At 54.3% G+C, this 22727-nt stretch overlaps 1 protein-coding gene across 1 annotated transcript; it reads right to left on the bottom strand.

Moving 5' to 3' along the window:
- Positions 1–283: 283 nt before the first annotated feature.
- CAD (carbamoyl-phosphate synthetase 2, aspartate transcarbamylase, and dihydroorotase) lies at positions 284–22644 on the bottom strand. Its single transcript, XM_007470826.1, has 44 exons — positions 22396–22644; positions 22015–22154; positions 19682–19811; positions 18678–18820; positions 18367–18508; positions 18009–18180; positions 17620–17805; positions 17336–17448; positions 16884–17029; positions 16495–16626; positions 16123–16356; positions 15776–15997; positions 15388–15576; positions 15024–15148; positions 14711–14841; positions 11903–12015; positions 11414–11658; positions 10951–11197; positions 10488–10586; positions 10077–10301; positions 9808–9990; positions 9375–9593; positions 8932–9099; positions 8136–8318; positions 7912–8016; positions 7236–7475; positions 6908–6989; positions 6450–6616; positions 6120–6284; positions 5846–5977; positions 5424–5625; positions 4858–5048; positions 4604–4744; positions 4293–4394; positions 3804–3900; positions 3133–3177; positions 2856–3025; positions 2671–2745; positions 1937–2149; positions 1606–1731; positions 1252–1407; positions 1065–1166; positions 787–881; positions 284–671 (listed from the first exon to the last, which is right to left on the bottom strand). Exons 1-44 carry the CDS (start codon positions 22475–22477, stop codon positions 569–571), a joined length of 6678 nt encoding a protein of 2225 aa, XP_007470888.1. The 5' UTR covers positions 22478–22644; the 3' UTR covers positions 284–568.
- Positions 22645–22727: the final 83 nt, after the last annotated feature.

Genomic DNA, 22727 nt, shown 5'->3' with positions numbered 1-22727 from the left:
ACCACGACTCATGCACCTGAATTGAGGAAGGAGGGCTGGACGCGTATCAGTGTAGCGCGGGCCGCAGAGAGCACCAATAGAATGGCATGTTCCTGCCCAGAACCCCAAAGAGCCACCACTCTGAAAATAGGGGGACTGGCTGCTCCCCTGGCCAGAACATGAGCTTGCCCGGCAAGGCTGCTCTCAGATTTGGGAAACTATTCTCGTTTTCTAGAAGAAAGCTCTGCCTATTACACTTAACATCCTCTGCTGAAGCCAGGATACATGCAAGGAAGCAAGAACCAGAGGCAGCTCAGCTGTTTTACTAAGTCAGTGGAAAAGTAACAGTACAGATTTCAGGTGCAATAAGGGAGACGGGGCCGACCGGGCCCCAGCATCTGAGGCCCCACCCCCATGCTAGACAGCTCCAGTCCAGTCCAGCGTCTGAAGCGTGGTCCACATGTGTGTGCGTATGAGCACATGACCTATCTGGATGCCCGAGAGCATCTACTAAGTGTGCTGCCTCCGTGGAGGGCACCGGATTCCATGCCCAGCAGCTGGGCCTGAGAAGAGGCTGAGGAGTCGGGCCCTAGAAGCGGCCGAGCACAGTGGCTAACAGAGCCATGCGGATGTACATGCCATTCTCTGCCTGCCGGAAGTAGGCTGCACGGGGGTCCGAGTCCACCTCCACACTGCAAGAAAAGGAAGAGTTACCATGTGGCCCAAGACAGCCTGAACAGGACTGAGTGCACTCCCAGAGCCAGACCCCTGCCCCCAAGCACATCCTCAATTTTCATGCCATGTCACCTTATCTCATTGACTCGGGGCATTGGGTGCATCACCACCATCTTCTTCTTGGCCCGGGTCATGATGTGGGGAGTGAGGATGAACTGGCCAAAGCACTGCGAGGCAGAGAGGGGCCCCGTTAGCACGGCCAGGCAGGGGTGGCTATGAGCCCACGAGCCTGGGTTCCACCCCCCGGTCCTCGCACTCAGTTATTGCAAGCGAGGGACCCAGGTTTCCTGGCTGCTAGTCTGGATGCCCAGCAGCTCCAGCCCTGGCTTCTCCTCAACCCTTGTGCTCACAGCTTCATACTCCTGGCTAGAACCGAAGCGCTCCTTCTGGATGCGAGTCATGTAGAGCACGTCAGTGTCGGGCAGCGCCTCCTCAATGCTCTCAAATTCCTCCTGGAAGGTGAGGCCCGGCCACGGTGAGCGTGGTGCCGGCACTGACCACCCAACCCAGGTCCCCCACGGGCTCCCAGGGCCTGACCTGCTTGGTGCCGCGGGACGCCACAAAAGCCCGCACGTTGGGGGGCATGTGCAGGCTGGGAGGCGCCACGTAGCGCAGGCTGACGCGATACTGGGTGAGCAGGCAGGCCAGTGAATGCACCGTGCGTCCGTGCTTCAGGTCCCCAACCATTGTGATCTGGGGAGGAAGCCAGTCACCAAGAGGGCCCCCAGACTGAGCACACCCGCACCCCCATTTTAATGCTCTCGGCCTCAGGACCAGAATGTAGGCCTCAGAATGCGGGCAACGTGCGCTGAAATGCAGAAACCACCTCCCCACTGTCCCCGTCTCCAGACCATCACCAGGCAGGCCTCCAACCCCTGCCACCACCCTCACCGTCATGCCGTTGACCGTCCCAAGCTCCTCCCGGATGGTGAAGATGTCCAGCAAGGCCTGGGTGGGATGCTCTCCGACCCCATCCCCGGCATTGATCACTGGCCTCCGGCAGTGCTTGGCTGCCAGCTGTGAACACGGGGACAAGGAAGGAGAATCCTGTCTTCTGCGTCTCAGGGACCCCTACTCCCTGCCACAGTCCCACTCCTCCTGGGGTCCCCGCACCCATCTGGCCCGACTGAGACCTGCAGTCACAGGAAGTGTGGGCAGGAGGGCCCTCGTGTCCCTGGGTCCAGCCAAATCAATCCTGCCCCAGCACACAGGCCGGCCTCACCTCCACTGCTCCGGGCTGGGGGTGCCGCAGCACCACGACGTCGGCGTAGCAGCTCATGGTCTGCACCGAGTCAGCCAGGGATTCACCCTTCTGGACGGAGGACGTGGCTTCTGAGAAGCTGAGCACAGCGCCCCCCAGCCGGGCCATGGCCGCTGCAAAGGAGCTGCTGGTCCGCGTGCTCACCTCGTAGAACATGGAGGCCATCACCTTCCCCTGGGGGAGGCGGGAGTCATGTGTGCACACACGTGTTCGCCTTGGGGAGCACGTGGGCTGATGCCTCCCTCCCCGACTTACGCAAGAGGGGTGCTAGAACCCTGTCCCCCAAACCTTCCCATGACCTGTTGTAGCCTTGACATTTCCACCATAGTGTCACTCTGAGCTAAAGGTCTGCCTCCAAAAAGCCATTGTTAACAGTCTGAACAAGACATTCATTCTCTGGGAGAGAAGGAAATACCCTAGACTTCACTCCCACGAATACATCAGCACCAACCAAGTGACCAGATTAGCGGGCCTGTGTGCTGGTGCTCAGGGCCTCGCAAGTCAGCTGAATACTGATCGGAGGAGGTCAAACATGGGGGCGGCCTAGAGGAGCAGGACCTCCCAGAGTAGGGCTTACCTATGGAGGGTGTGGACTCACACGAGGGGACCTATGGCAGGGGAGGGAAACCCCTCTGACCACCGCACAGCCCTGCTGACACGGGCCTGGATCCCCAGCCCACAGCCCTGACCCTGACCTTGAGGATGTCGAGGCTCCGCTCCTTCTGCACCATCATGCGCAGCGTGTGTGCCACGTTGAACAGGTGAGACATCTAAGAAAGATCCCAAGTCAGCTGGCAAGGCGGTGGCCCCCAGGGGCCCTAGCCCCGACTCTCCAGGTCCTCAAAGCTCTGGGTGTCCCCCTCCTCCCACCCCCAGGCACCTGATCCTTGGTGAACTGCTGGACAGACAGGATATGTTGGCCCACTAATGAGTGCAGCAGGGGTGAGGTCTGGGGGTGCAGCAGGCCAGGGGTCCCCAGGTTCTGGGGCGACGCCTGTCTAGGTACTGGTGGTGGAGGGTAGCAGGTGCCATCAAGGGTTCCCATCAGCTCTGCAGAGTGAGGGACGGGGCAGAAGAGGCTGGTCAGAGGGCTCCTCCTACCCAGGCCAGATCAGAGAGGTCCCCAAGGTGAGCACGTGTTCCGGGGCATCTCTCACCTGGCTCAGCTGCCTTCCGGGAGGTCTTCTCCTTTGGCTCCTCAGCTACAAGGAGGGCAACAGGACAGATGTAAGCCTGTGGCTGAGGTGTGTGAAGAGCCCCCGCTCCCCAGGACTCCGGATCACAGTGTCTGTGTTAAACCAACTCACACCACAGTAGCTATAGCAGGTTAGGTGAGGGCAGGAAGGACCGGCAGCTCTGGGCACGGACACGTGATTTCCCACAGGGGCTGTTGTGTGTGATCAGTGGTGCCCTCCCGGGACCCTCCCAGTTGGCAAAAGGATCCTAGGCAGGGAGAACGGCCAGGCTCACACCAACCCACAACCTGGATTTACCCCACGCTCTGCTGCCCCATGGGATCCCAGCTCCCAGGCGGAGGAACATAGCTGCCCACAACAAAAAAGGGCCTGTGAGAAGAGGCTGTGGGATGCCTCCCTCAAGCTGGGCGGGCTGATTTAGGCAGAGGGGGGCACAGCAGGTCAGATGAGGGCAGCAGGAAGGACAAGGTAAGTGGACAGAGGTGAGGTGCTGAGGGGTGCTGGGACAGTTCCTAGGCCACAAAGCCCCCAACCTCAGCCCACCTGGGACACTGCGGGGGAGAGGAGCCCATCCGGACACGTCTCTAAGTCCAGGTGGGCCCACCCTCCACGTCATAGGACCTTCCTCTTACCTGGCAAACCTGGGTCAGAGGCTCGGTGGATTCGGGGCGGCAGGTGGAAGCGGCCATCGGGAAGCGCTGGGATGCCCCGGCGGGGCCTCTCTGGGGTCTGGAGAGACAACATTGGGTACTGACCTGACCCTCCTCAAATTCAGTCCCTCAGGAAAAGCCAAACTGCTCCCTGTCCGCTAGGATTCTACCTCCATCATGTCCCCTCAGCCCCGCCTCCCAATGGGCTGCCCTCAACAGGCGCGGGCCCACTGGCCTCTCCGAGATGTCTCTCTGCTTGGGTTAATGATGGGTTTGTGTTTCCTATGGGAAGACTCCTAAACTGAGAGTTAATTCTATGTTTTGCAGTAGAGGGGGTAGGTGGTGAGGATATTAAGTGTTAAGTGGCGAATGCTCCACCGCCCCGAACCACCAATGAAGATGTTTATGCTGTCAGCCCCACGCCTGACTGTACCCCCAACCCCGCCCCCCAGCCCGAAGCAACGCGCATACCGTGTTTAGCTCACTGGCGGCGGGCGCCGAGGGCGTGAGCTGGGGAACAGCCCCCTGTGGCCACTTGCGTACATCCTGTCCGTAGCCCGGCGGCACCAGCACCTGCGGACAGAAGGCAGGGGCGGGCAAGTGAGCCAGGCTGGGATCCTAAAGGGGTGGAAGCCAGTGAGAAGAAAACAATGCCCTGGGGACCTGCTCCCACCCGCACCCAGGGCAGTTGGACAGGTAGTGGGACCACAGAGACGTGCTGGGGTGGGAGGAGAACAGCACGAGCGGGTCACGACTGGCCCAGGCATGGGCCGCACACATACCTGCCCGTCAATGTAGGCGACCTCTCCTCGCAGGACCACACGGCGGACGGTGCCCTTCACCTTCTGCCCTTCAAAGGGTGTCCAGTGGGCCTTGGAGAAGGGCATGTGGTTGGGGACTGTCCATTCATGCTCCAGATCCACCTGTCAGAGTCACGGGTTATGCCAGGCACGGGCCTCTCCTCGCAGGACCACACGGGCGTGGAACGGCTCCCAGGGCTGGGGAGCCCCCGCCCCCCCGGCCTTCAACCCCACACCTCCACATAGGTGTCCTCCTGGGGGGGCAGGTGGAAGATGCGCCGAGGGTTGTGGTGCAGTCGCTGCAGCAGGTCATCCAGGCTGAGCCGGCCCTCGCTCACTGCCGTCAGCAGTAGGGGCAGCATGGTCTCCAGCCCCGGGAAGCCGGGGGGTGGCTGGGGCCCACACTTCTCGTCCACGGCGTGGGGGGCTGGGAGAAGAGAGCACGACCCCCGGAACCAATCGCCTCCACACACGAGAGGTCACGCACGCCACCAGGATGGTGCCTCACTACCAACCCCAATGCTAATTTTTTCTGGGAATCAGAAGGTAGGGACACTGGGACTGCTGTCATCTTTGGGGGCCCACACCTTTCACCCACATTCTCACATTTACAGTTTACTCATTTGCTCATTCGTTCTTTCAGTAAATATTTATCAAGCACCTGTGACAGACCAGGAACTGTATTAGAGGCTGGGATCCTACCCAGATCAAGGCCCAATCTTCACGGAGCCCAAGGTCCTTGCCCGTGAGGATGGGGCACAAGCCCGCCTGGGCAGAGGGGGTTCGGCCTGGGCCCTCTCACCATGGTCGGAGGCAAAGCAGTCGATGACGGCCATGTTCTCCCATAGGGCTTCCACATCCTGCCGGGAGCCAAGCTCAGGCCGAACCTCCCCCTTCCCGGGCCCCAGATGCGCCAGGTCATCGCGGCTCAGGAACAGATGGTGGGGCGCCACCTCACAGGTCACCGGCAGCCCCCGTGCCTTTGCAGCTTTAATCAGCAGGATCTGGGGGAGAGCAGGGAGACCTCGAGGAGGCCTCCCTCCAGGCCCCACCCTGCAAAGTCCCGTAGCCCACCTCCCCTCTCGGAAAGTCATGGGGCAGATGTGCTGGGTACGGGCTCCAGGCTCCCCTGCTCGTGCCCTGCCCCTCTCCTGCCCCCAAGGACTACCCTGATCACCTGGAGTTACTGGGAAAGCAACAGGGGCACCTCTGCTGGGCTCTCACCTCTTCCTTCCGCGCCACGTGACAGATGTGTACCGAGCGCTGGGTCAGCTGGGCCACCATGAGGACAGCGGCGACACTCTGCCGCTCCGCGTGGGCCACAATGGGGAGGTGGGACGGCCACGTCTCGAAGTGCTGGGGGCAGGAAGAACATTCTGGGACCGTGCAGAGCCCAAGCCCTCACGGAGCTCCTGACTCACTGCTGCCAGCCCACTGTGCGGAGCCCTCAAGCCAGGAGGTACGGGTTGGCTGCCTCCTCCCACCTGCCCACCCCTACCTCCATCCACTGGGCCACACTGTCCAGCCGCAGCTCAGAGAAGGTCTCGTTGAGGTAGAGCTTCAGCCCTGCAGCAGACCCAGCCACGGCACCCAGGGTCCCTGCGTTTTCCGACGAAGCTCCGAGGAATAAGGCATAGTCACAGCGGGCGCCGGCCTCTGCCAGCTGGAGAAGGTACATTTGAGATTAGGCCCCTCAGCACCGGTGCCAGCTTGGCACCCGTGCATGGCCCGGGCCCCTGGGGAGGGGCAGAGGGAGCAGGGTTCAGGGAGGTGCGGGAGGCTGGTGGGGGCATGTGGGACACCAGGAAGCAGGAGAACAAGGGCTCACCTTCTGTGCCAGGGCCAGAGCAGGGGCATCGATGATGGGGGGCCGGGTATTAGGCATGGCACACACCATGGTGATGCCCCCGGCCAGGGCAGCCGCTGTGCCTGAAGCAAAGTCCTCCTTGTGTGTCCCCCCTGGTTCCCGCAGGTGCACGTGGACATCAATCAATCCTGGGAGAACATGGAGGCAGCAGATTAGAGGAAGATTCTGAGACACGAAGGGCATCAAGGAGGGGAACTGGGGTGGCAGGAAAATAAGCAGCGACTGATACAAGTGAGAGGTGGTGAAGGGCATTGTGGAGGGAGGAATAAAAGAGCTCAGAGTGAGGCAGATTCTGGGCCCTCCTCACTCTGTACACTCCAGGGCAGAGTGGGCCCCACGGCCATCCTTTGCTGCACCCAGGGTCCATGCCAGCTTCTACCAGTGTCTAGAAGCCAGGTTCTCTCAAGAGATGCACTTACCAGGTAGCCGCACGAGCTTCTGGGAGGTCATGCAGTCAACATGCACCTTCAAAGGAGGGGCTGGCCCAATCTGTCCTAGGGCCTGCAAAGTGGAAACCACGGTCAGCTTTGACTTAAGGGCAGCCTGGGAGGTGCAGAGAGGGATTGGGTTTTCCCATAAAGCAGGCTTCTGCCTCTCTACACCCACCTTCTCTCTCTGCAGCCACAAAGCCTGGTCACTGGCATGGCTGTTTCGTACTGAGATTTCCCAGCCCCAGGGCACGCTCACTTCTCCCTCTTCCACCACTGACAATGGCTGCCCCCTTCCCGGCACCCAGGTGTCAGTTACCTCCACAAACAGTTTGGTGCACTTGATATCGATGATGAGGGGAACGGAGAAGTCAGCGGCCAGGCGCCGGGTGCGGTAGCCCTTGGTGACGAAGGAAGAGAGACGCCGGCCCCCGGCCCCGCGCATGGACAGGTTAATCACTAGCTCGAAGTTTTTCTCAGCGAGCTGCTCCAGGATACTTCGCTGTGGTGGACTCTCTCCATCCACCGCTTCTTCAAAGTGCCAGTCCACAGCCGTTACCTGTGGGCCAGAGACAAGGGTCGGGGCCAACCCGAGCCTGGCGGGGGCCAGGAAGGCCAAACTGAAGGGAGGAGAGGTGGCCCGGGAGCCCGTGCGGAGGATGGGGACCAGGCTACCTCTCTTTGCTACAGGCAAAGCATTTTTCTTGACAAGAAAGGTATCTACACTATGGTTACCGAGGACTCTGCGGTATGAGCCCACACTTCACACGGAAAGATAAAATTCTGGAAGGAAACATGCCAAAGTGTTAACAATGGTGGGGAGGTCATGAGGGAATTCTTTTTTTCTCTTTGCTTCTCTGTATGTTCTACTGCTCTACGTGGAATATATAACTTGTACAATGACAAGAAAAGCAGGGGAACCGGGAGAGAATTCCTGGGTGCTCTCACACCCTTGGAGAGCGGGCAGCGTGGGGTAGGGCGGGAGCAGCCCGTACCTTGACACCGTGCTCTGTATAGAAGTCAGCAGTACCCAGGCTGGCGTAGAGGCTGTAGCCCAGGCTCTCCAGCAGTCGCACAGTTGGGAGCAGCTCACTTTTGTTCTGAACCAAGAAGGAGGATGAGGCTGTGTTTCTCCCGTCTTCCACTTCAAGGTCAGCCCTGGCCCAGGGAGCCAAGGCCATCTGTCCCCCCATCTTCAGGCATCCCCCGGATTCTGTACCTTATAGCTGCCAATGGTCAGCAAAATGTTCTTCTTGGGGATCTTAAAGCCAGTGCTTAGCATGGCCTTGAGGTAGGCCTCACAGCGGCTCTCCCCGAAGCCAGCCACTTCCCCGGTACTGGTCATCTCCACACCCAGCACCACATCAGCACCCGCCAGGCGGGAGAACGAGAACTGGGGCACCTGAGAGAGCAGGAGGTGAGTGAGGCCCAGGCGTGAGGGGGCCCATATCCTGCACCAGTGGGGGGGCCTCAACCCCCTCTCTCGGCCTCCTCCAGACAGCGGGGTGAGCCTTCCCTGTGCGGCTGCACGTGAACCCACCAATCATCGGCTGCTTCCCAAACAGGCTCGGGCTCCCCTCGGTCTCCACGAGGCTACTCCCTGGCCTTGGAACTCTTCCTCAACAAGCTTGGCCAATCTCAAATCTCACATCCTGACCGTCCTCCAAGGCTCATTCCAAATACCACTTCTTTTCTTGAGCCTTCTTGAGGGTCACCACCCTCTCTGGAAGTCGCACCTCCTTTAGCATTTTGTTTTTATCTCTACTATGCAGGTTTATCACACACTGTTCTAGAAACAAGCTGTTTTTGGACCCGACTTCTCTTGCCTTCCATCACTAGAGTGGAAGCTCCTAAGGGACAAAGACCATCTTATTGCCCTGACGGCCCAGGAAGGCCTTGCCCACAGGAGGTGCTTGGTTTATACGTCGACTGACATACAGCTTGTGCAGGAGATGAACTCCCTCCACTATTTGCCTCCCCGCTGACTGCTAACCTCGGGCTTCAACCCTCCTTACCTTTACCCCCACGACTCCAGAGCCAGTCATGAGCCCCACAGGCTCCACTTCTTCCCCCATGATGACCCGCGTGGCCAAGGCTACTAGGTCCACACCCAGTGTCTTGGAGACGAAGGGGAAGGAGCGAGAGACACGCACGTTGCATTCAATGACTTTCAGCTGGTCGTCCTGGGCAGAGAGGGATTGGTCGGGCCTTCCACAGTTGCGCTTGTGACACCATCCCAGGGACCTTGGCTCTTCCCCTCACTCATCATTCTGTGCGTCATCAACCCGGGACAGGGGGCAGGGTGACTATTATAAACCCTGACAGTACTGTGGGCTCAAGCTGTGACCCTGCCCCTCCAGCTTTCCTCCTCCGATGAGGGCTCCCTGGCGCCAGGGCCAGCACAGAACAAGGAGGCACCACGGACCTCTGGTCCCTGCCTTTAGCCCCCCCTTACTACCTTGGCAATGAGCTGCAGATTGAAGGGTCCTGTGACCTGCAGCTCCTGGCCCACGGCGTGCACGATGGCTTTGATCCGCTCCAGGGTTTTGGCAGTGATGTCCTGCGGTGGGGTCACCAGCGTGGCATCACCTGAATGCACACCTGCATTCTCCACGTGCTCGGAGATGGCGATGGCTGCCACCACACCATCACAGGCCACAGCGTCCACATCAATCTCCTAGTGGGGGGGGTGGGGGTGGGCGGCGTGCAGGGCAATGTGACGTAGAGCAAGGGCCATTTTCTTCTCCCGCTTGCCCCTGCAGGAAGCTTCCCTTCCTTTAAGAGCCCTGGCACAACCCATCCTATCCAGCCCCGTGCCTACAAGGACCAGAGAGGGGAGTCGCCTCCGAGGCTGGGAGCCTGCCTGCAGAGACTTGTCTGCAGCCTCCCACCTTGGCCTCCTGGATGAACTTGGAGATGACCACGGGGTGCTCCTTGGAGACGGCTGCCGCACTGCTCAGGAAGCGCTCCAGGTCCCCATCGGTGTAAGCCACATTCATAGCAGCACCACTTAGCACATAGGAGGGGCGCACGACACAGGGGTACCCCACGGTCTGGCAGAACTGGCGGGCAGACTAAGGGCAAAGGGAGCTTAGCTGGGTTGCTCACACTCACCCATGACATCATCCAGCCTCCAGCCCCCGACCGGGCCCCAGCCCACCTCCAGGTCACTGAGCTCCCTCCACTGAGGCTGGCTGATACCAATGGTGTCCAGGAGCCGGGAGAACTTAAAACGGTTCTCAGCCGAGTCGATGGCTTCAGGGGAGGTGCCCAGCACCCGGCACTGTTGCCGATGCAAAGCCATGGCCATGTTGTTGGGCAGCTGCCCGCCCATGGACAGGATCACGCCTTCGGGGTTCTCTAGCTCATAGATGTCCATCACCACCTACGGTGCAGCAGGAGAAACAGGTGGCGGTAGCAGACAGGGTCAGGGGTCTGAGCCTTCTTGTTCACTGCTCTTCAGCCTTCACCCTCAAACCCCACACACCCCACAAGTTCCAAGAGTCAGGTCCGTCAGCCACTCCTACTTGACTGGCCTCCCAGGCTAACAGGCGGCCTTCATCTGTCTCACCTCAAAAGAGATCTCGTCGAAGTAGAGTCGGTCACACACGTCATAGTCGGTGCTGACTGTTTCTGGGTTGTAGTTCACCATGATGGTTTTATACCCCATCTGCGACAGCGAGGGGAATGGCACTCAGCGATCAGGTGGGAAGAAGAGCGCCGAGGCAGTAAAGCCAGAGCGGCACCTCAGACAGGACCGCCCAGCTGCCTCGGAAACCGCTGTACGGGACGGCTGCCGTGGGAGGGAAGTAAGACCGGCAATGAAGCTATCGGAAAAGCAGGTACAGAGTTCCGGAGAGGAACCACACGTGAGGCACAGGATGGCTTAAGGGGACCCCCCAACCCAAAGCCCTGTGATAGATGTTAAGGTGCAGCAATGACTAGAAAGTGCCAGGATTGAGTGTGGGTGGAAGGCAGCTGCCAAAGCTGATTAGAACAGCAGAGAAAACCGTATGAAAGACTAGCTCTTGGACCTTTCGGAGCTGCTGGATGCAGCCCACAGCACACCAGTCAAACTCGACGCTGGAGCCGATACGGTAGACGCCAGAGCCCAGCACCAGGACATGAGGCGTTCGAAAGCTGAGGTCATGGGTGGTGCCCCAGTATGTCAGGTACAAGTAATTTGTCTGGGCTGGCCATTCAGCTGCAACTGTGTCAATCTGCTTCACCGCTGGGCAGATCCCCAGTTCCTGACGCAGCTTGCGAACAGCCAGCTCTGTGCTAAAGAAGAAGGGTCAGAAACGTAGGCCCTGGGAGTGGGGTATGGACCAAGTAGAGGGCGGAGACCCCAGGTAGGGATCAGAGAGGAAAATTACCAGGGATGAAGGTCAGAGGCCTCCAAAGCTCCCCACACCCTCCCCTCTGAGGGCCCCTCACTGGTACAAAGGTTCTCTGCCCCACACTTCTCAGCCCGAGGCCCTCCCCGCCATCCCTGACCTGAGAACTGCGAGGGCAATCTGCTTGTCTGAGAAGCCGAGGCGCTTGGCCTGCTGCAGCAGGGGTAGGGGCAAGGACTGTCCACGGTGTTGCTCCAGCAGCTGGGTGTGTGCTACGATCCGCTTCATTCGGTGCAAAAACCAGCGGTCGATGCGAGTAAGTTCATACAGGCGATCCACCGAGTAGCCAGCCCACAGGGCAGCTGCCACCACAAAGATGCGCTTGTCTGTTGGAGTCTCCAACTCCTAACGGGGAGAGGGCAGACAAGCTAAGCCTCCGTTTCCTCATCTGCAGAAACAAATCTACTGATACGTCCTCATAATAATGAAAAATGAGAAATGAAGTCACCGAATTCTCAGCAAAGTGAAAACACAGCAAAGGTCCACAAGTGACTGGTGCTAGCACTACTGGTAGCAAGTTCAGGGGCTGGGGACAGAGAGAAGCAGGGTCCGTTCTGAGGGTACTGCCAGGGGAAGGGGAGCCGCTTACCATATCACTGACGGGCTTGACCGTGTGATCAAAGCCCACGCAGTTCTCATCCACCATGCGCAGAGCCTTCTGGAAAGCTTCCTCAAAAGAACGCCCAATGCCCATGACCTCACCTGGAGGGATACCATGTGACGACTGAGGGCCAGAGGGCAGAGGCAGCTGGGGGCGTACTGCCCAGAATGTCTGTAGTTGTTTTGTTTTGTTTTTTTGGCCTCAGCTTGTGGCATGCAGGATTTTAGTTGCCCAACCAGGGATCGAACCCGCGCCCCCTGCAGTGGAAGCTTGGAGTCTTAACCCCTGGATGGCCACGGAAGTCCCCAGAATGTCTGTAGTTTACAGTCAAGTCCCAAGGCCACGGAAGTCCCCAGAATGTCTGTAGTTTACGGTGTTTCATTGAGAATCTTACACTTGCACCTCTTCTCCCTACAATTTTCATGTTTTGTGTTTATTAGTGAAATGAAACTAAAATGCCTAAAATGGGCATGCGGATACTGGAACATGTTGCAGTTTTACCACAGAGGCCCCACCCATCCCTGTTGGGTTATCCAGTTATTCGGTTTGCTTTATTCATATTGTGATGATACCATCTGGGATCTGGCTTATCCTTTAAAACTTTTAAAAAGTCTGGATAACAGGAAGATGATCCCATTACTCTATGAATCCATCCAGAGCTAATCACATTTACAGCTATCACTTTAGAGTACTTCCTCCTGGACTTTTTTCAAATATGTGTTTTATACATGATTATAGTACACATGCAACTTCTATCCTGCTTCTTCCCTCATGGTAAGCTTGTTCCCACATTCTATGTCACTTTATTACCAGCACTTTAACTCCTGTATGATTTGACATAATGCAACTGCTCACTTACTGTAAGACATTTAGCTTTGACGTATTCATCATTCTAAGTGAGGCTGTGATGTTGTCCGTGCTTTAGCTTATCTCCTTAGGATACATTTCCAGAAGTGCATGGGCAAGAGGGAAGATAAATCTTCTGGCCCTTGAGAAGCATTAGTGGCTTTATAGAAGCTTGCGCTTTACAATACAAAGTATAAATTTAACCAATCTTCTAAGAAGTGTGTATAATCATTTAAAACAATTTTTGCTAATAAGCAAAAATAATTATCTCATTTTAACTAGATTTATAACTACTCAAAAGAGGGAACTTCCCCCACCCCCCAGCCCTGCTTATTGATTTCCTATTCTATAAAGTCCCGTTCATGTCCTCTGACAATTTACCCTAGGGTCTTCAAATATTCCTTACCAAATGTATTTTTCTGTTTACAATCCAAATATTTGTTTCTTTAAAAAATTTTTTAAAACGTCAAGATGGTACCAGTAATGTTAAGTAAGTGGATGAGTGATTTTGTTCAATTCCTTTGTAATGCGGTTATATTATAAAAGTTTTTATCCTGGGTAAAAGAGAAACCCAATGCACTAATACATGCAAGCCTAGAAAAATCCTGGAATCATATATATCCCCAAATTAATCTCTGTATGACAAGACTACAGGGGATTACTCTTCTTCGGTTAAACTACCTTTTCTGATTTCTCAATGATTCAGGTATCTTACTTGTATGATAAAAGTTACCACGGCAGATCACACTCCAAGAACACTCAAATAGATGTAAGATGCTTAAATGTCTCATCTAGGAATTGATTTTTGATTGTCCTATTTTCAATCCACTTCTTTTAGCCACAATTTATGGCTTCATTCCCATGTTTATTATAATTTTTACGTAACAGAAATTCATCTCCAGAAGGAACAACTTGGCAGCCCTGTAAGATTTCTAAACATTCTGAGATCATATCTGAGCTTAGACTTACGTGTTTAAAGGCTACTATTGCTCTTAATGGAAATCTGGAGCACAGTAAAATGCTCTTATCCTTAGCTGGTGGCACTTTGGTACATGCACATGCTTGTTTTAATGGAAATGCTTTGCAGGACAAACTAAGGCAATTTAAAGGGTCAGTATAAGGAAGCATACTAACTCAATCGCAGCATGCTCTCCACTGCTTAGAGGCTGACCATCATGCCCCTTCACTATTCATTACTAAGTGTCCCTGTTTTTATGAAAAGGTGTCTGATGTCCTGCTCTGATCTTAGACATTGTATTAAAAAACATTTCATTTAGTGACCATGGCAGGAAGTGCCCAGAGAAGGAGATATGCTCAGCATGGCTGCCACTGCGCTGACTGGGCCTTAGAAGTGTTCATAGGAAAACAGCAGTCGTCGTTTCCCTGAAGCAATCAGTATTTAAACGAGCATGGAGAACAAACTGTCACTGGTATTAACAGCCTAGTGACGAGGCCATGGGCAAAATGCCATGAAATGCTGTGCATGGAGTTTCATGGAACTGGTCTCACCCGTGACAAGCAACGTACTGTAAACAGAGGAACATATTCAACTAGCAACAGATCTAGTTTTCAGTTCTTGGCTCCGCCCTTTACACAGGCACACACTTTGCTTCTGTGGGACCTGCTTACTCATTTGTAACATGAGAGAAATGAGATAGTCCAATGGCTATCACCCCATCTCAAGATTTTTGACATGCCATCTGGGGAGTGGAGGTAGCATGTGTATTCTGACAGATTTCCAGATGCCTCTGATTCCCGCCCCTGAGGAGAACTGCTATCTTAGTTGGAAATATCCCTATTAGTTCTGAGAAACCGTGTTCCCAAGAAGCTGCTCATATAGGAGCTGAAAGATCATGCCAGGGAACTGACTCTATGACATTCTAGATCCTTGGGACATGTGGGACCCCATGAGGTGATCTGGGGAAAGGGCTCCTGGGATGTGTCTCTCACCGACACTCTTCATGCAGCTCCCAATCTTTGTGCTGACGCGGAGGAACTTGCTGAGGTCCCAGCGAGGAATCTTCACCACACAATAATCCAGACTGGGTTCAAAGGCTGCTGTTCCCCCTGTCACCGAGTTCCTGGGAGCCATCAGGTGAGGGTGCCAGAAGGACAGAGCAGGAGATGTAAATGGTGAGCTTCCAGACAGTTCTCTCCATCCCACACATCCAGGCCAATGTCCTTTCCACGTTCCCTGTCCCATAAATGTTTTCTTTGAGCTCCCCACCGCCTTTCCTCCCTGATCTCTCCCCAACCCTTGTACCTGAGTTCAGGTAGAGGGATGCCCAAAGCCAGCTTGGCTGCCACGTAGGCCAGTGGATAGCCCGTGGCCTTACTGGCCAGGGCGGAGCTGCGAGAGAGCCTGGCATTCACTTCAATGATGTAATACTGCACAGAGAGAGAACAGAGAAAGAGTTACCAGATAACTGGCTTAGAAGGCCTGCCTAGGAAAGGCCTCAGAAAGGCAGGAAAATAAAGCAGCATCCTCCAACCCAAGGCCCAACCCTACCGAAGATAATCCCAGCTTCTACTCCAGGGTTTGTAGGGTTAAAGGGCCTCTTGGCCTAGAGGCCCCAAAATTATGGAAGGCAGTCCAACAGTATCAGCTCCATGGCCTAGAGTCTCACCTGCTCAGACTCAGGATTCAAGGCATACTGCACGTTGCACTCCCCAACAATTCCAAGGTGCTGAGTCACCTTGATGGCCGTCTGCCGCAGTAGCTGGTACTCCCTGTCATTCAGCGTCTGGCTTGGAGCCACCACTATGGACTCCCCAGTGTGGATGCCCAGTGGATCTAGGTTCTCCATGTTACACACCTGTGAAGGAAGAGTCCCGGAGTGGTCACTGCCAAAGGGAGTCAGGAGAGGTAGGAGGCTGTATCCCAGGGTCCTGTTGCCTCTGGAGACGCACCCATCCTGGGTCTGAGGGACATCGAACTCTCAAAGATATCAGCCGGACCCTGGCTCTTACAAGGGCTCATACTGCCTGACGCTATGCCCCTCCTCCGTCACTCACCGTGACACAGTTGCCATAGGTGTCTCTCACCACCTCATACTCAATCTCCTTCCATCCTTTCAGGGACTTGTCTACCAGCACTTGGCTGGTATGGGCAAAAGCTGGGGCCACGAGAGCAGAGAGCTCCTCTTTGTTAGAGGCAAAGCCAGAGCCCAGGCCCCCCAGGGCAAAGGCTGCACGCACCAGCACGGGGTACCCCAGTCTCTCGGCAGCTGCCTGGGCCTGCAATGAGCAGAGACGAACAAACGGATTAGGCCTTGACTGCGTGCTGCGCAGAGGGCTCCTGGACCCGGAGAGAATACGATGTCAAGGAAACAACACCTGTCCACCCCAACCATGCCTCAAACCTGCTCAAGAGAGTTTGCTGCCTCACTGGGGGCCACGTGCTCTCCGATCTCGGCCATCCTGGAGGCGAAGGCGCGCCGATCCTCAGTCAGCTCAATGGTCTCCACGGGTGTGCCCAGGACCCGGACCCCATACCGAGCAAGCACCCCAGCCTTGGTCAGCTCCACACCACAGTTCAGAGCTGTTTGGCCCCCAAAAGTCAGTAACACGCCATCTGGGCGCTCATTACGTATCACCTGAGGGAGGAGAGAGGAATAGGCGTTAAGACCCTGGGGTTAGGGAGTGGATCAAAGAAGCTGGAAAAACCCAGAGTGACACAGGATCTGCCTGCCCACGTGGGTCCCCTCCTCAGTCTAGCCTCACCCGAGTCATACCTGGGTTACGTAGTGAGGTGTTATTGGGAGGAAATAGACCTTGTCAGCCAGCCCCTGGGAGGTCTGCACGGTGGCAATGTTGGGGTTGATCAGCAACGTCTGGATGTTTTCCTCCTTCAGGGCCTTGATCGCCTAGGGGGACAAAAAGGGCATATCGGCCTCGAATGCAGAAGCAAGATTTTCAGTCTTAGACCAGTATTTCTCTTCCCCTTCTCCCCTCCCTGGACTCTCAGTCCCTAAAAACCCACTTCTGTTCCTCACCACCTCACCTTTCTGCACGTTCCCCAGATCTCCTGGGTCACTTCCTCCCTACAACTAATGCTCACGCCTCAGCCCTGTCTGCTCCTGAGGGCCACACACCCAGAGGGTCAGGGACGCACGTGCTTTACCTGAGAGCCTGAGTAGTCAAACTCTCCGGCTTGGCCAATGGAGAGGCCCCCTGAGCCCAGAATCAGAACCTTTCGTGGTGGTGGAAGCCTAGAGCCTGGGGTGGGAATCCCAGGGAGACAGAGGCGCTCAGCCAGCCGCTCTCGAACTATGGAGGCAAAGAAAGTCATGGAATGTTAGAGCTGAATGAGACCCGAGAGGTCATCTAGATTAACCCCTCACTTTACAGAAGAATCAAGAACAAGTCATGCCTCTAACGAGTGGCAGAGGCAGGACTTGTGATTCTGGGTTCCTTTGAATAGAAGAAGCATAAATGAATCATCTTGGCCTGACTGCCTTCCACCCCTCCCGCCTAACCTCCCAAACACCTATCAGTTTCCCGAGACAGGTCCATCTTATGCCTCTCCTGGAGCCCATTCTTAGATCCACAACCCAGTTCTACTCAAGTGCTTACCTGTCTGGCCCCCAGGGTTCCTGGTGGTGGCTTCTTTCACAGCGTCCAGAAAAATATCAAAAAGAAGTTCCATATCTGAAGGGCCAGCTTGGTGCTCTGGGTGAAACTGGACACTGTTGAAGAGAGTGGATCACGAAAATTGCCATCATCATCGGCAGCCTTAGAGGTAGGTGGTGGGAAAGATGACAGGGGCCACTGCTGCACTTTACTTTTTGATCTTCAAGTCTCAGTGGGCTTCAAAGCTGTACAGATCCAGTCATCATGCCAGAACCACCCAGGCTCACCTGAAGAAGGGCAGGCTCTCATGCACAATGCCTTCATTGGAGTGATCATTGGCGTTGGTGAAAAGAGGAAGCCAGCTTGCTGGCAGTGAGTCTGTTTCCACAGCAAACCCATGGTTCTGGGATGTTAGAAAGCAGCGCCCAGAGCCCACCAGCAAGCATGGCTGGTTATGGCCTCGGTTCCCATATCTGGAGATGGAAACATACTGAGTCACAGGCCCCTTTCACCCTCCCTTCACTACTGTACCAAACCCAGCTCTTGCTGATCTCACGATTCTCACCAACCCGCACTCCTATTTCAACACTAATGAACACCAACTCTACTCCCATTCCCAAGACTCCCCACACCTCATGTCAGAGGTGTGGGCACTTCCTCTCCCCACAAGTCCCACCTCATCTTATAAGTCTTGGCCCCAATGGCTAAGGCCAACAGCTGGTGTCCCAGGCAGATCCCAAAGACAGGTCGGGGGTTCGGTTCAGATAAGACACGGCTCAGTGTGGATACCACGCTGGGATAGGAGGCGGGGTCGCCAGGGCCATTACTCAGAAAGAGACCCTCATACTCTGGAGTGGGCAGAAAAGATGATGTCAAAACCCGTGGTTCAACTAGAGAGAAACACCACTAGAGCAAAAGCCCTTATCTCCACCTTCCTCCCTGCAGCTCATGTTGACTTTCAGCAACTGGACCAAGGGCCAGATCTTCCACCCATGCTGTTTGTCTGTGACCTTGTACAGACCTAAGCTACTCACCCTGACTGTCTAATGCGTGGTCCCAGGGTACCACAGTGACCTCTGCCCCACGCTGGCACAAGCATCGGATCTGATTATACTTGAGGCCACAGTCCAAAGCAAGGATCCGAGGGGTACCCCCTGAATTGAATACCCGTGGGACCTGAGGAATAAAGGGTGATGGTTGACAGCTGTGATTAGTAGGTATAATATGCACACACCAATCCCTACCTTGGAGGCCTCTTCTGGTTCTCCTTCAAGTGTTCACCCCTCAGTATGGGCAGAATATAACTGTGATTAGTCTGGAATACTCTCCCACTCTACCTCTGTACCTTAATGGAGACCTCCGGCACCAGGGCGCGGGCATTGGGGTCCAAGAAGGGCAGGGTTGAAGGCTCCGTCCCATCCTGGACCAGCTTTCCCAGCAGAGACCCTTGCTCTCGCAACTTCTTAGTCAGCTCCCGAGTGTCCACTCCTGCCCAAACAGCAGACTCTGAGAGATCACTCCCTCAATGCAGTCACGCGTGACGTTAGACTTTCATGTCAGAGCCTGAGTCACACACTGTGACTGTTCCATGGGCATCAAACATCCCGGGCTGGAAGTACCCTACCATGAAGCACTCTTGCCCCCAAATATCACATATGAATTGAACCACCACTCCAGATCTGTTTACAGAAAATAATACCAAGGGACAAAAGAACACGCTAAATGACAATACAGGAATGTAATCAATAAAATGCACACTGTGGGGCACTCTAAAGGAAAATCAACTGTTTGTGTCAAATAGGTTACAAGGCCCAAAGAGTAAAGATTATCAACCAAATGCAATGTACAGACCTTGTGTAGACCCAGATTCAAATAAACAAAGTTTTTAAAAAATCAGAAAATTGGAGAAATTTTAAAAATGCCTTGTATATTTGATATTAAGGAATTACTGTTAATTTTTAAAAGGTTACGGTAATGTTACTGTGATCATGTTTTTACAAGGATTTTTTTTTCATAGCTATTGAACTCTCTGTGGATGAAATGATATTATGTCTGAGATTTGCTTCAAAATAATCTGGGAGTTGTAGTAGTGGTGATGAAATAAGTTTAGCCCTGAGTTGATGAAGCTGGGGATTCATTATCCTATTCTCTCCTTTTGCATGTTTGAAATTTTCCATCTGAGTGAGAGCTCAGTTCCTTCCCCCAGTTCCAGCCCCCAGTCTAAAGCTTTGGAATCAGGTACACTGTATCACAATCTTGGACTCAAGTCCCAAGAGTCCACAGAGTCCTTGATTCTTTCCATCTGGGTATCTGTGCTCCACTCAAGACACCCCTGTGCTTGCACCATACCTTGCAGGCCGGGTATGCCACGCTGTTGCAGCCACTCATGCAGGGTACAGGTGGCACTCCAGTGGCTGGGTGTGGGGCAGCACTCTCCTACCACCAGTCCTGCCACGTGGATCCCCGAGGATTCAAACCACTGTTGATGGGAGGAGGAGACTGTGAGGAGCCCGGGGCCACACACCTCCCTGCAGGGCCATGGACCCTGTACTCCAGCCACACTCAATGACCTGTCATTCCTTTAACATGCCAAGCACCTCATGCTTTTGCCTTCTATCAGCAATGCTGTCCCCCGCATGAAACACTGAACACATGGGCCTGGGGTGCCTGATTAGTAACTGAAATGACATTTTCCTTTTCCCTTCCTTTTCTTCTATCCCCTTTTCCATGAAGTCACCCCCATTCTCACCCACTGCAGCTTGTGTCTCCTCCTTAGAGCTCACCTAAGTTCACTCTGTTTCTACTTGACTTGCTATTTCCATTGTATTACAAATGTGTCCAGATGTCTTCATCAGCGAACTATGAACTCAAGAGCAAGGTACCTGACACATGATAGGAGTCAGCGTTTACTGAGGGCCCACCTGGTGCCAGGCACTATAACAAATGCTGGGGGAGGAGCTCGAGCATAAAAAAAGACAAGGTCATGTCTTCAGAATGTTAATTTGCTACCTAGGGAACCAGAAAATTAACAAAGTAACGTAGATAAAACAAGATCATAATCACAGGGTGTGATAAAAACATAGTGTAGAATAGGCAGGCAGGGGCACAATACCTTACTAAGTAAAAACAAAGCTTCAGGGTGCAATACTAGACATTATACCGCCACCCCACCCCCCACTTCGTAAGGGATTATCATTAAAAAAAAAGGTAATGTACGGCTTCCCTGGTGGCGCAGTAGTTAAGAAACCGCCTGCCAATGCAGGGACAAGGATTCGATCCCTGGTCCGGGAAGATCCCACGTGCTGCGGAGCAACTGAGCCCGTGAGCCACAACTACTGAAGCTCGAGCGCCTAGAGCCCGTGCTCCGCAACAAGAGAAGCCACCACAATGAGAAGCCTGTGCACCGCAATGAAGAGTAGCCCCCGCTCGCCGCAAGTAGAGAAAGCCTGCATGCAGCAATGAAGACCCAACACAGCCGAAAATAAAATAAATTAAAAAAAAAAATTGAAAGAAAAAAGGTAATGTAAATTTGCTACTCAATGTAAATTTGCTACTCAATAGATAAGCTTATAATAACTAAGTAGAGAAACAGATTGTTTATCTAGGAGAAAGTGGCATGTTTAAACTACATCTGCTTAATGGTGGAAGGTTTAAAGAAAGATGAATGGGATCTGAAGGCTAGTTTGGCAGAACCCTCCATGGCTAGGCGTCTGCACATGGACAAGTGCATTTATAGCATATGTGCTGCAGAAGCATCCGTGGTGGGCTGGTGGCTCCAGGAGGCCTTACTCACCTTGGTTCTGTCAGGGCCTCAATTTTGCAAGTGTATAAACTCAACTTTGACATGTATCTAGAGTTGACAAAGCTGAAGACTTAGGTCAATTAACCAAGATAGTGCATTATAAACTAGAATGCAGTGAATTTATACAGAATGCAGTGAATTTATGTGATGAGGAATGGTTCTTCCAGGAATACCAAGCACTTCTCTTTCCTAGAGTTTCCTTTTCCAAGTGTCAGTGTGACTGGGAAAACATGTTAAGAATTAAAGGCTCAGTAACCCTAGAATTAGGACAAAGTGAGTTTTGAGGAATACTGCACCAGAGGCTATGGCTGCTCTACAATTAACTTGTGTTGACTTTTTTTTATTATTATTACTTGAACTCTCAGAGGGCAACTTAGTTTCCAAATTCCAGATGAGGAGGAATAGGAGAAACCTCACTGAGAAGGAAACTGAGTTTCTTATCTACATACTGTAAGAACTCTACTGAAAAGCGGTAAAGAATGAGGCAAGGTAAGGAAAGCAGGTTTAGAATATGATAATCAACTTCATTGGTTTGGTAGGTGAACTGTGACCCACCATCACTGAGAAGGGTGTGACCCTAGTTTCCAGTCTCTTTCCCATTTATTTATGCACTCTTAAAGCACTGCTCCCATCACATCACTCGGCTGCTAAAAAATTTTCACTGGTCCCTTACTAGAGCCCAGACTCTTCGCCTTCGCCTCCGCCTCCAGCACTCTGTGCTTCTCAAGGTGTTACCTAACAAACCCTACAGAGTGCTTGTCTATCACTTTAGTGTGTACCTGCTTTCTCCAGAATGCCTAGCGGAATGTCAGTGTCTTCACTAACAGTTAACAATTACTGATTTGAAAAGGAATGTAGAGAAAGCATTGGATGTGGCTACCTTGCTGAGCCCGAACTCATCCACTTCATCTGGGGGAATGCCGTAGTTACCAATCAGAGGATATGTCAGCACTAAGATCTGTGCTTTGTAGGAAGGGTCAGTGAGGGCCTCGGGGTAGCCGACCATACCGGTTTGAAACACTGCAAGAAAGAGGCAGAGCTGGGGCTTAGGCAGGGTACTCTTCGGAGCACTGCCCCGAGCGAGGATAATGCCCCAGTGGAGAGGCTGCCCTGACCCTCAGGGATAAAAGGGGCCGGGCTGGGGAATGGCGGGGGAGGGGGTGTGCAGGCGGGAAAATGGCGGGGTCTGGGCAGGGCAGGCTGGGCAGAGAGGGGCAGCAGAGAGTGGGATGATGTCGGCAGCCAGCCCGGACTTGCTTACCCACTTCCCCGGCAGTCGACACAGCGGCCCCAAAGGGCTGGCCCCGCAGGACCAACCCGTCCTCCAACACCAGGGCCGCCATGGGAGCGGAGCTCAGAAGCCGGGGTGATTACAGAGAAGCGTGAAACGCAGCAAGCCCCAGCGGATGCTAGAACCACGTGAGGACGGCGCGCCCGGATTCGGTCCACGTGGCTAGCCGCGCCGGTGTCTGGATCTACGGCGGCGTGGACCGCGCAGGAGCCCAGGTGCTCTGGGCGGCGGCAAACTGCGGCGGCGCGGGCAGCTGGCGGCGTGGGGGGCGGGGCCATGAACGTGAGGGGCGGGGCCAGGGC

Source organism: Lipotes vexillifer, unplaced genomic scaffold (genome assembly GCF_000442215.2).
Source record: "Lipotes vexillifer unplaced genomic scaffold, Lipotes_vexillifer_v1.1 scaffold717, whole genome shotgun sequence".
Lineage (NCBI taxonomy): Eukaryota > Metazoa > Chordata > Mammalia > Artiodactyla > Lipotidae > Lipotes > Lipotes vexillifer.
This window is presented reverse-complemented; position numbering and strand designations above follow the sequence as displayed.

Bases quoted from the DNA above. Each gene is read 5' to 3' on its own strand.
- CAD (XM_007470826.1), bottom strand. From the start codon at position 22,477: ATGGCGGCCCTGGTGTTGGAGGACGGGTTGGTCCTGCGGGGCCAGCCC. The intron at 17,806-18,008 runs GTGGGACTTGTG...TTCCATCTCCAG, and splicing joins GCCAAGACTTATAAGATGAG to ATATGGGAACCGAGGCCATA. The intron at 2,746-2,855 runs GTGCCTGGGGGT...GATCTTTCTTAG, and splicing joins AGCAGTTCACCAAGGATCAG to ATGTCTCACCTGTTCAACGT.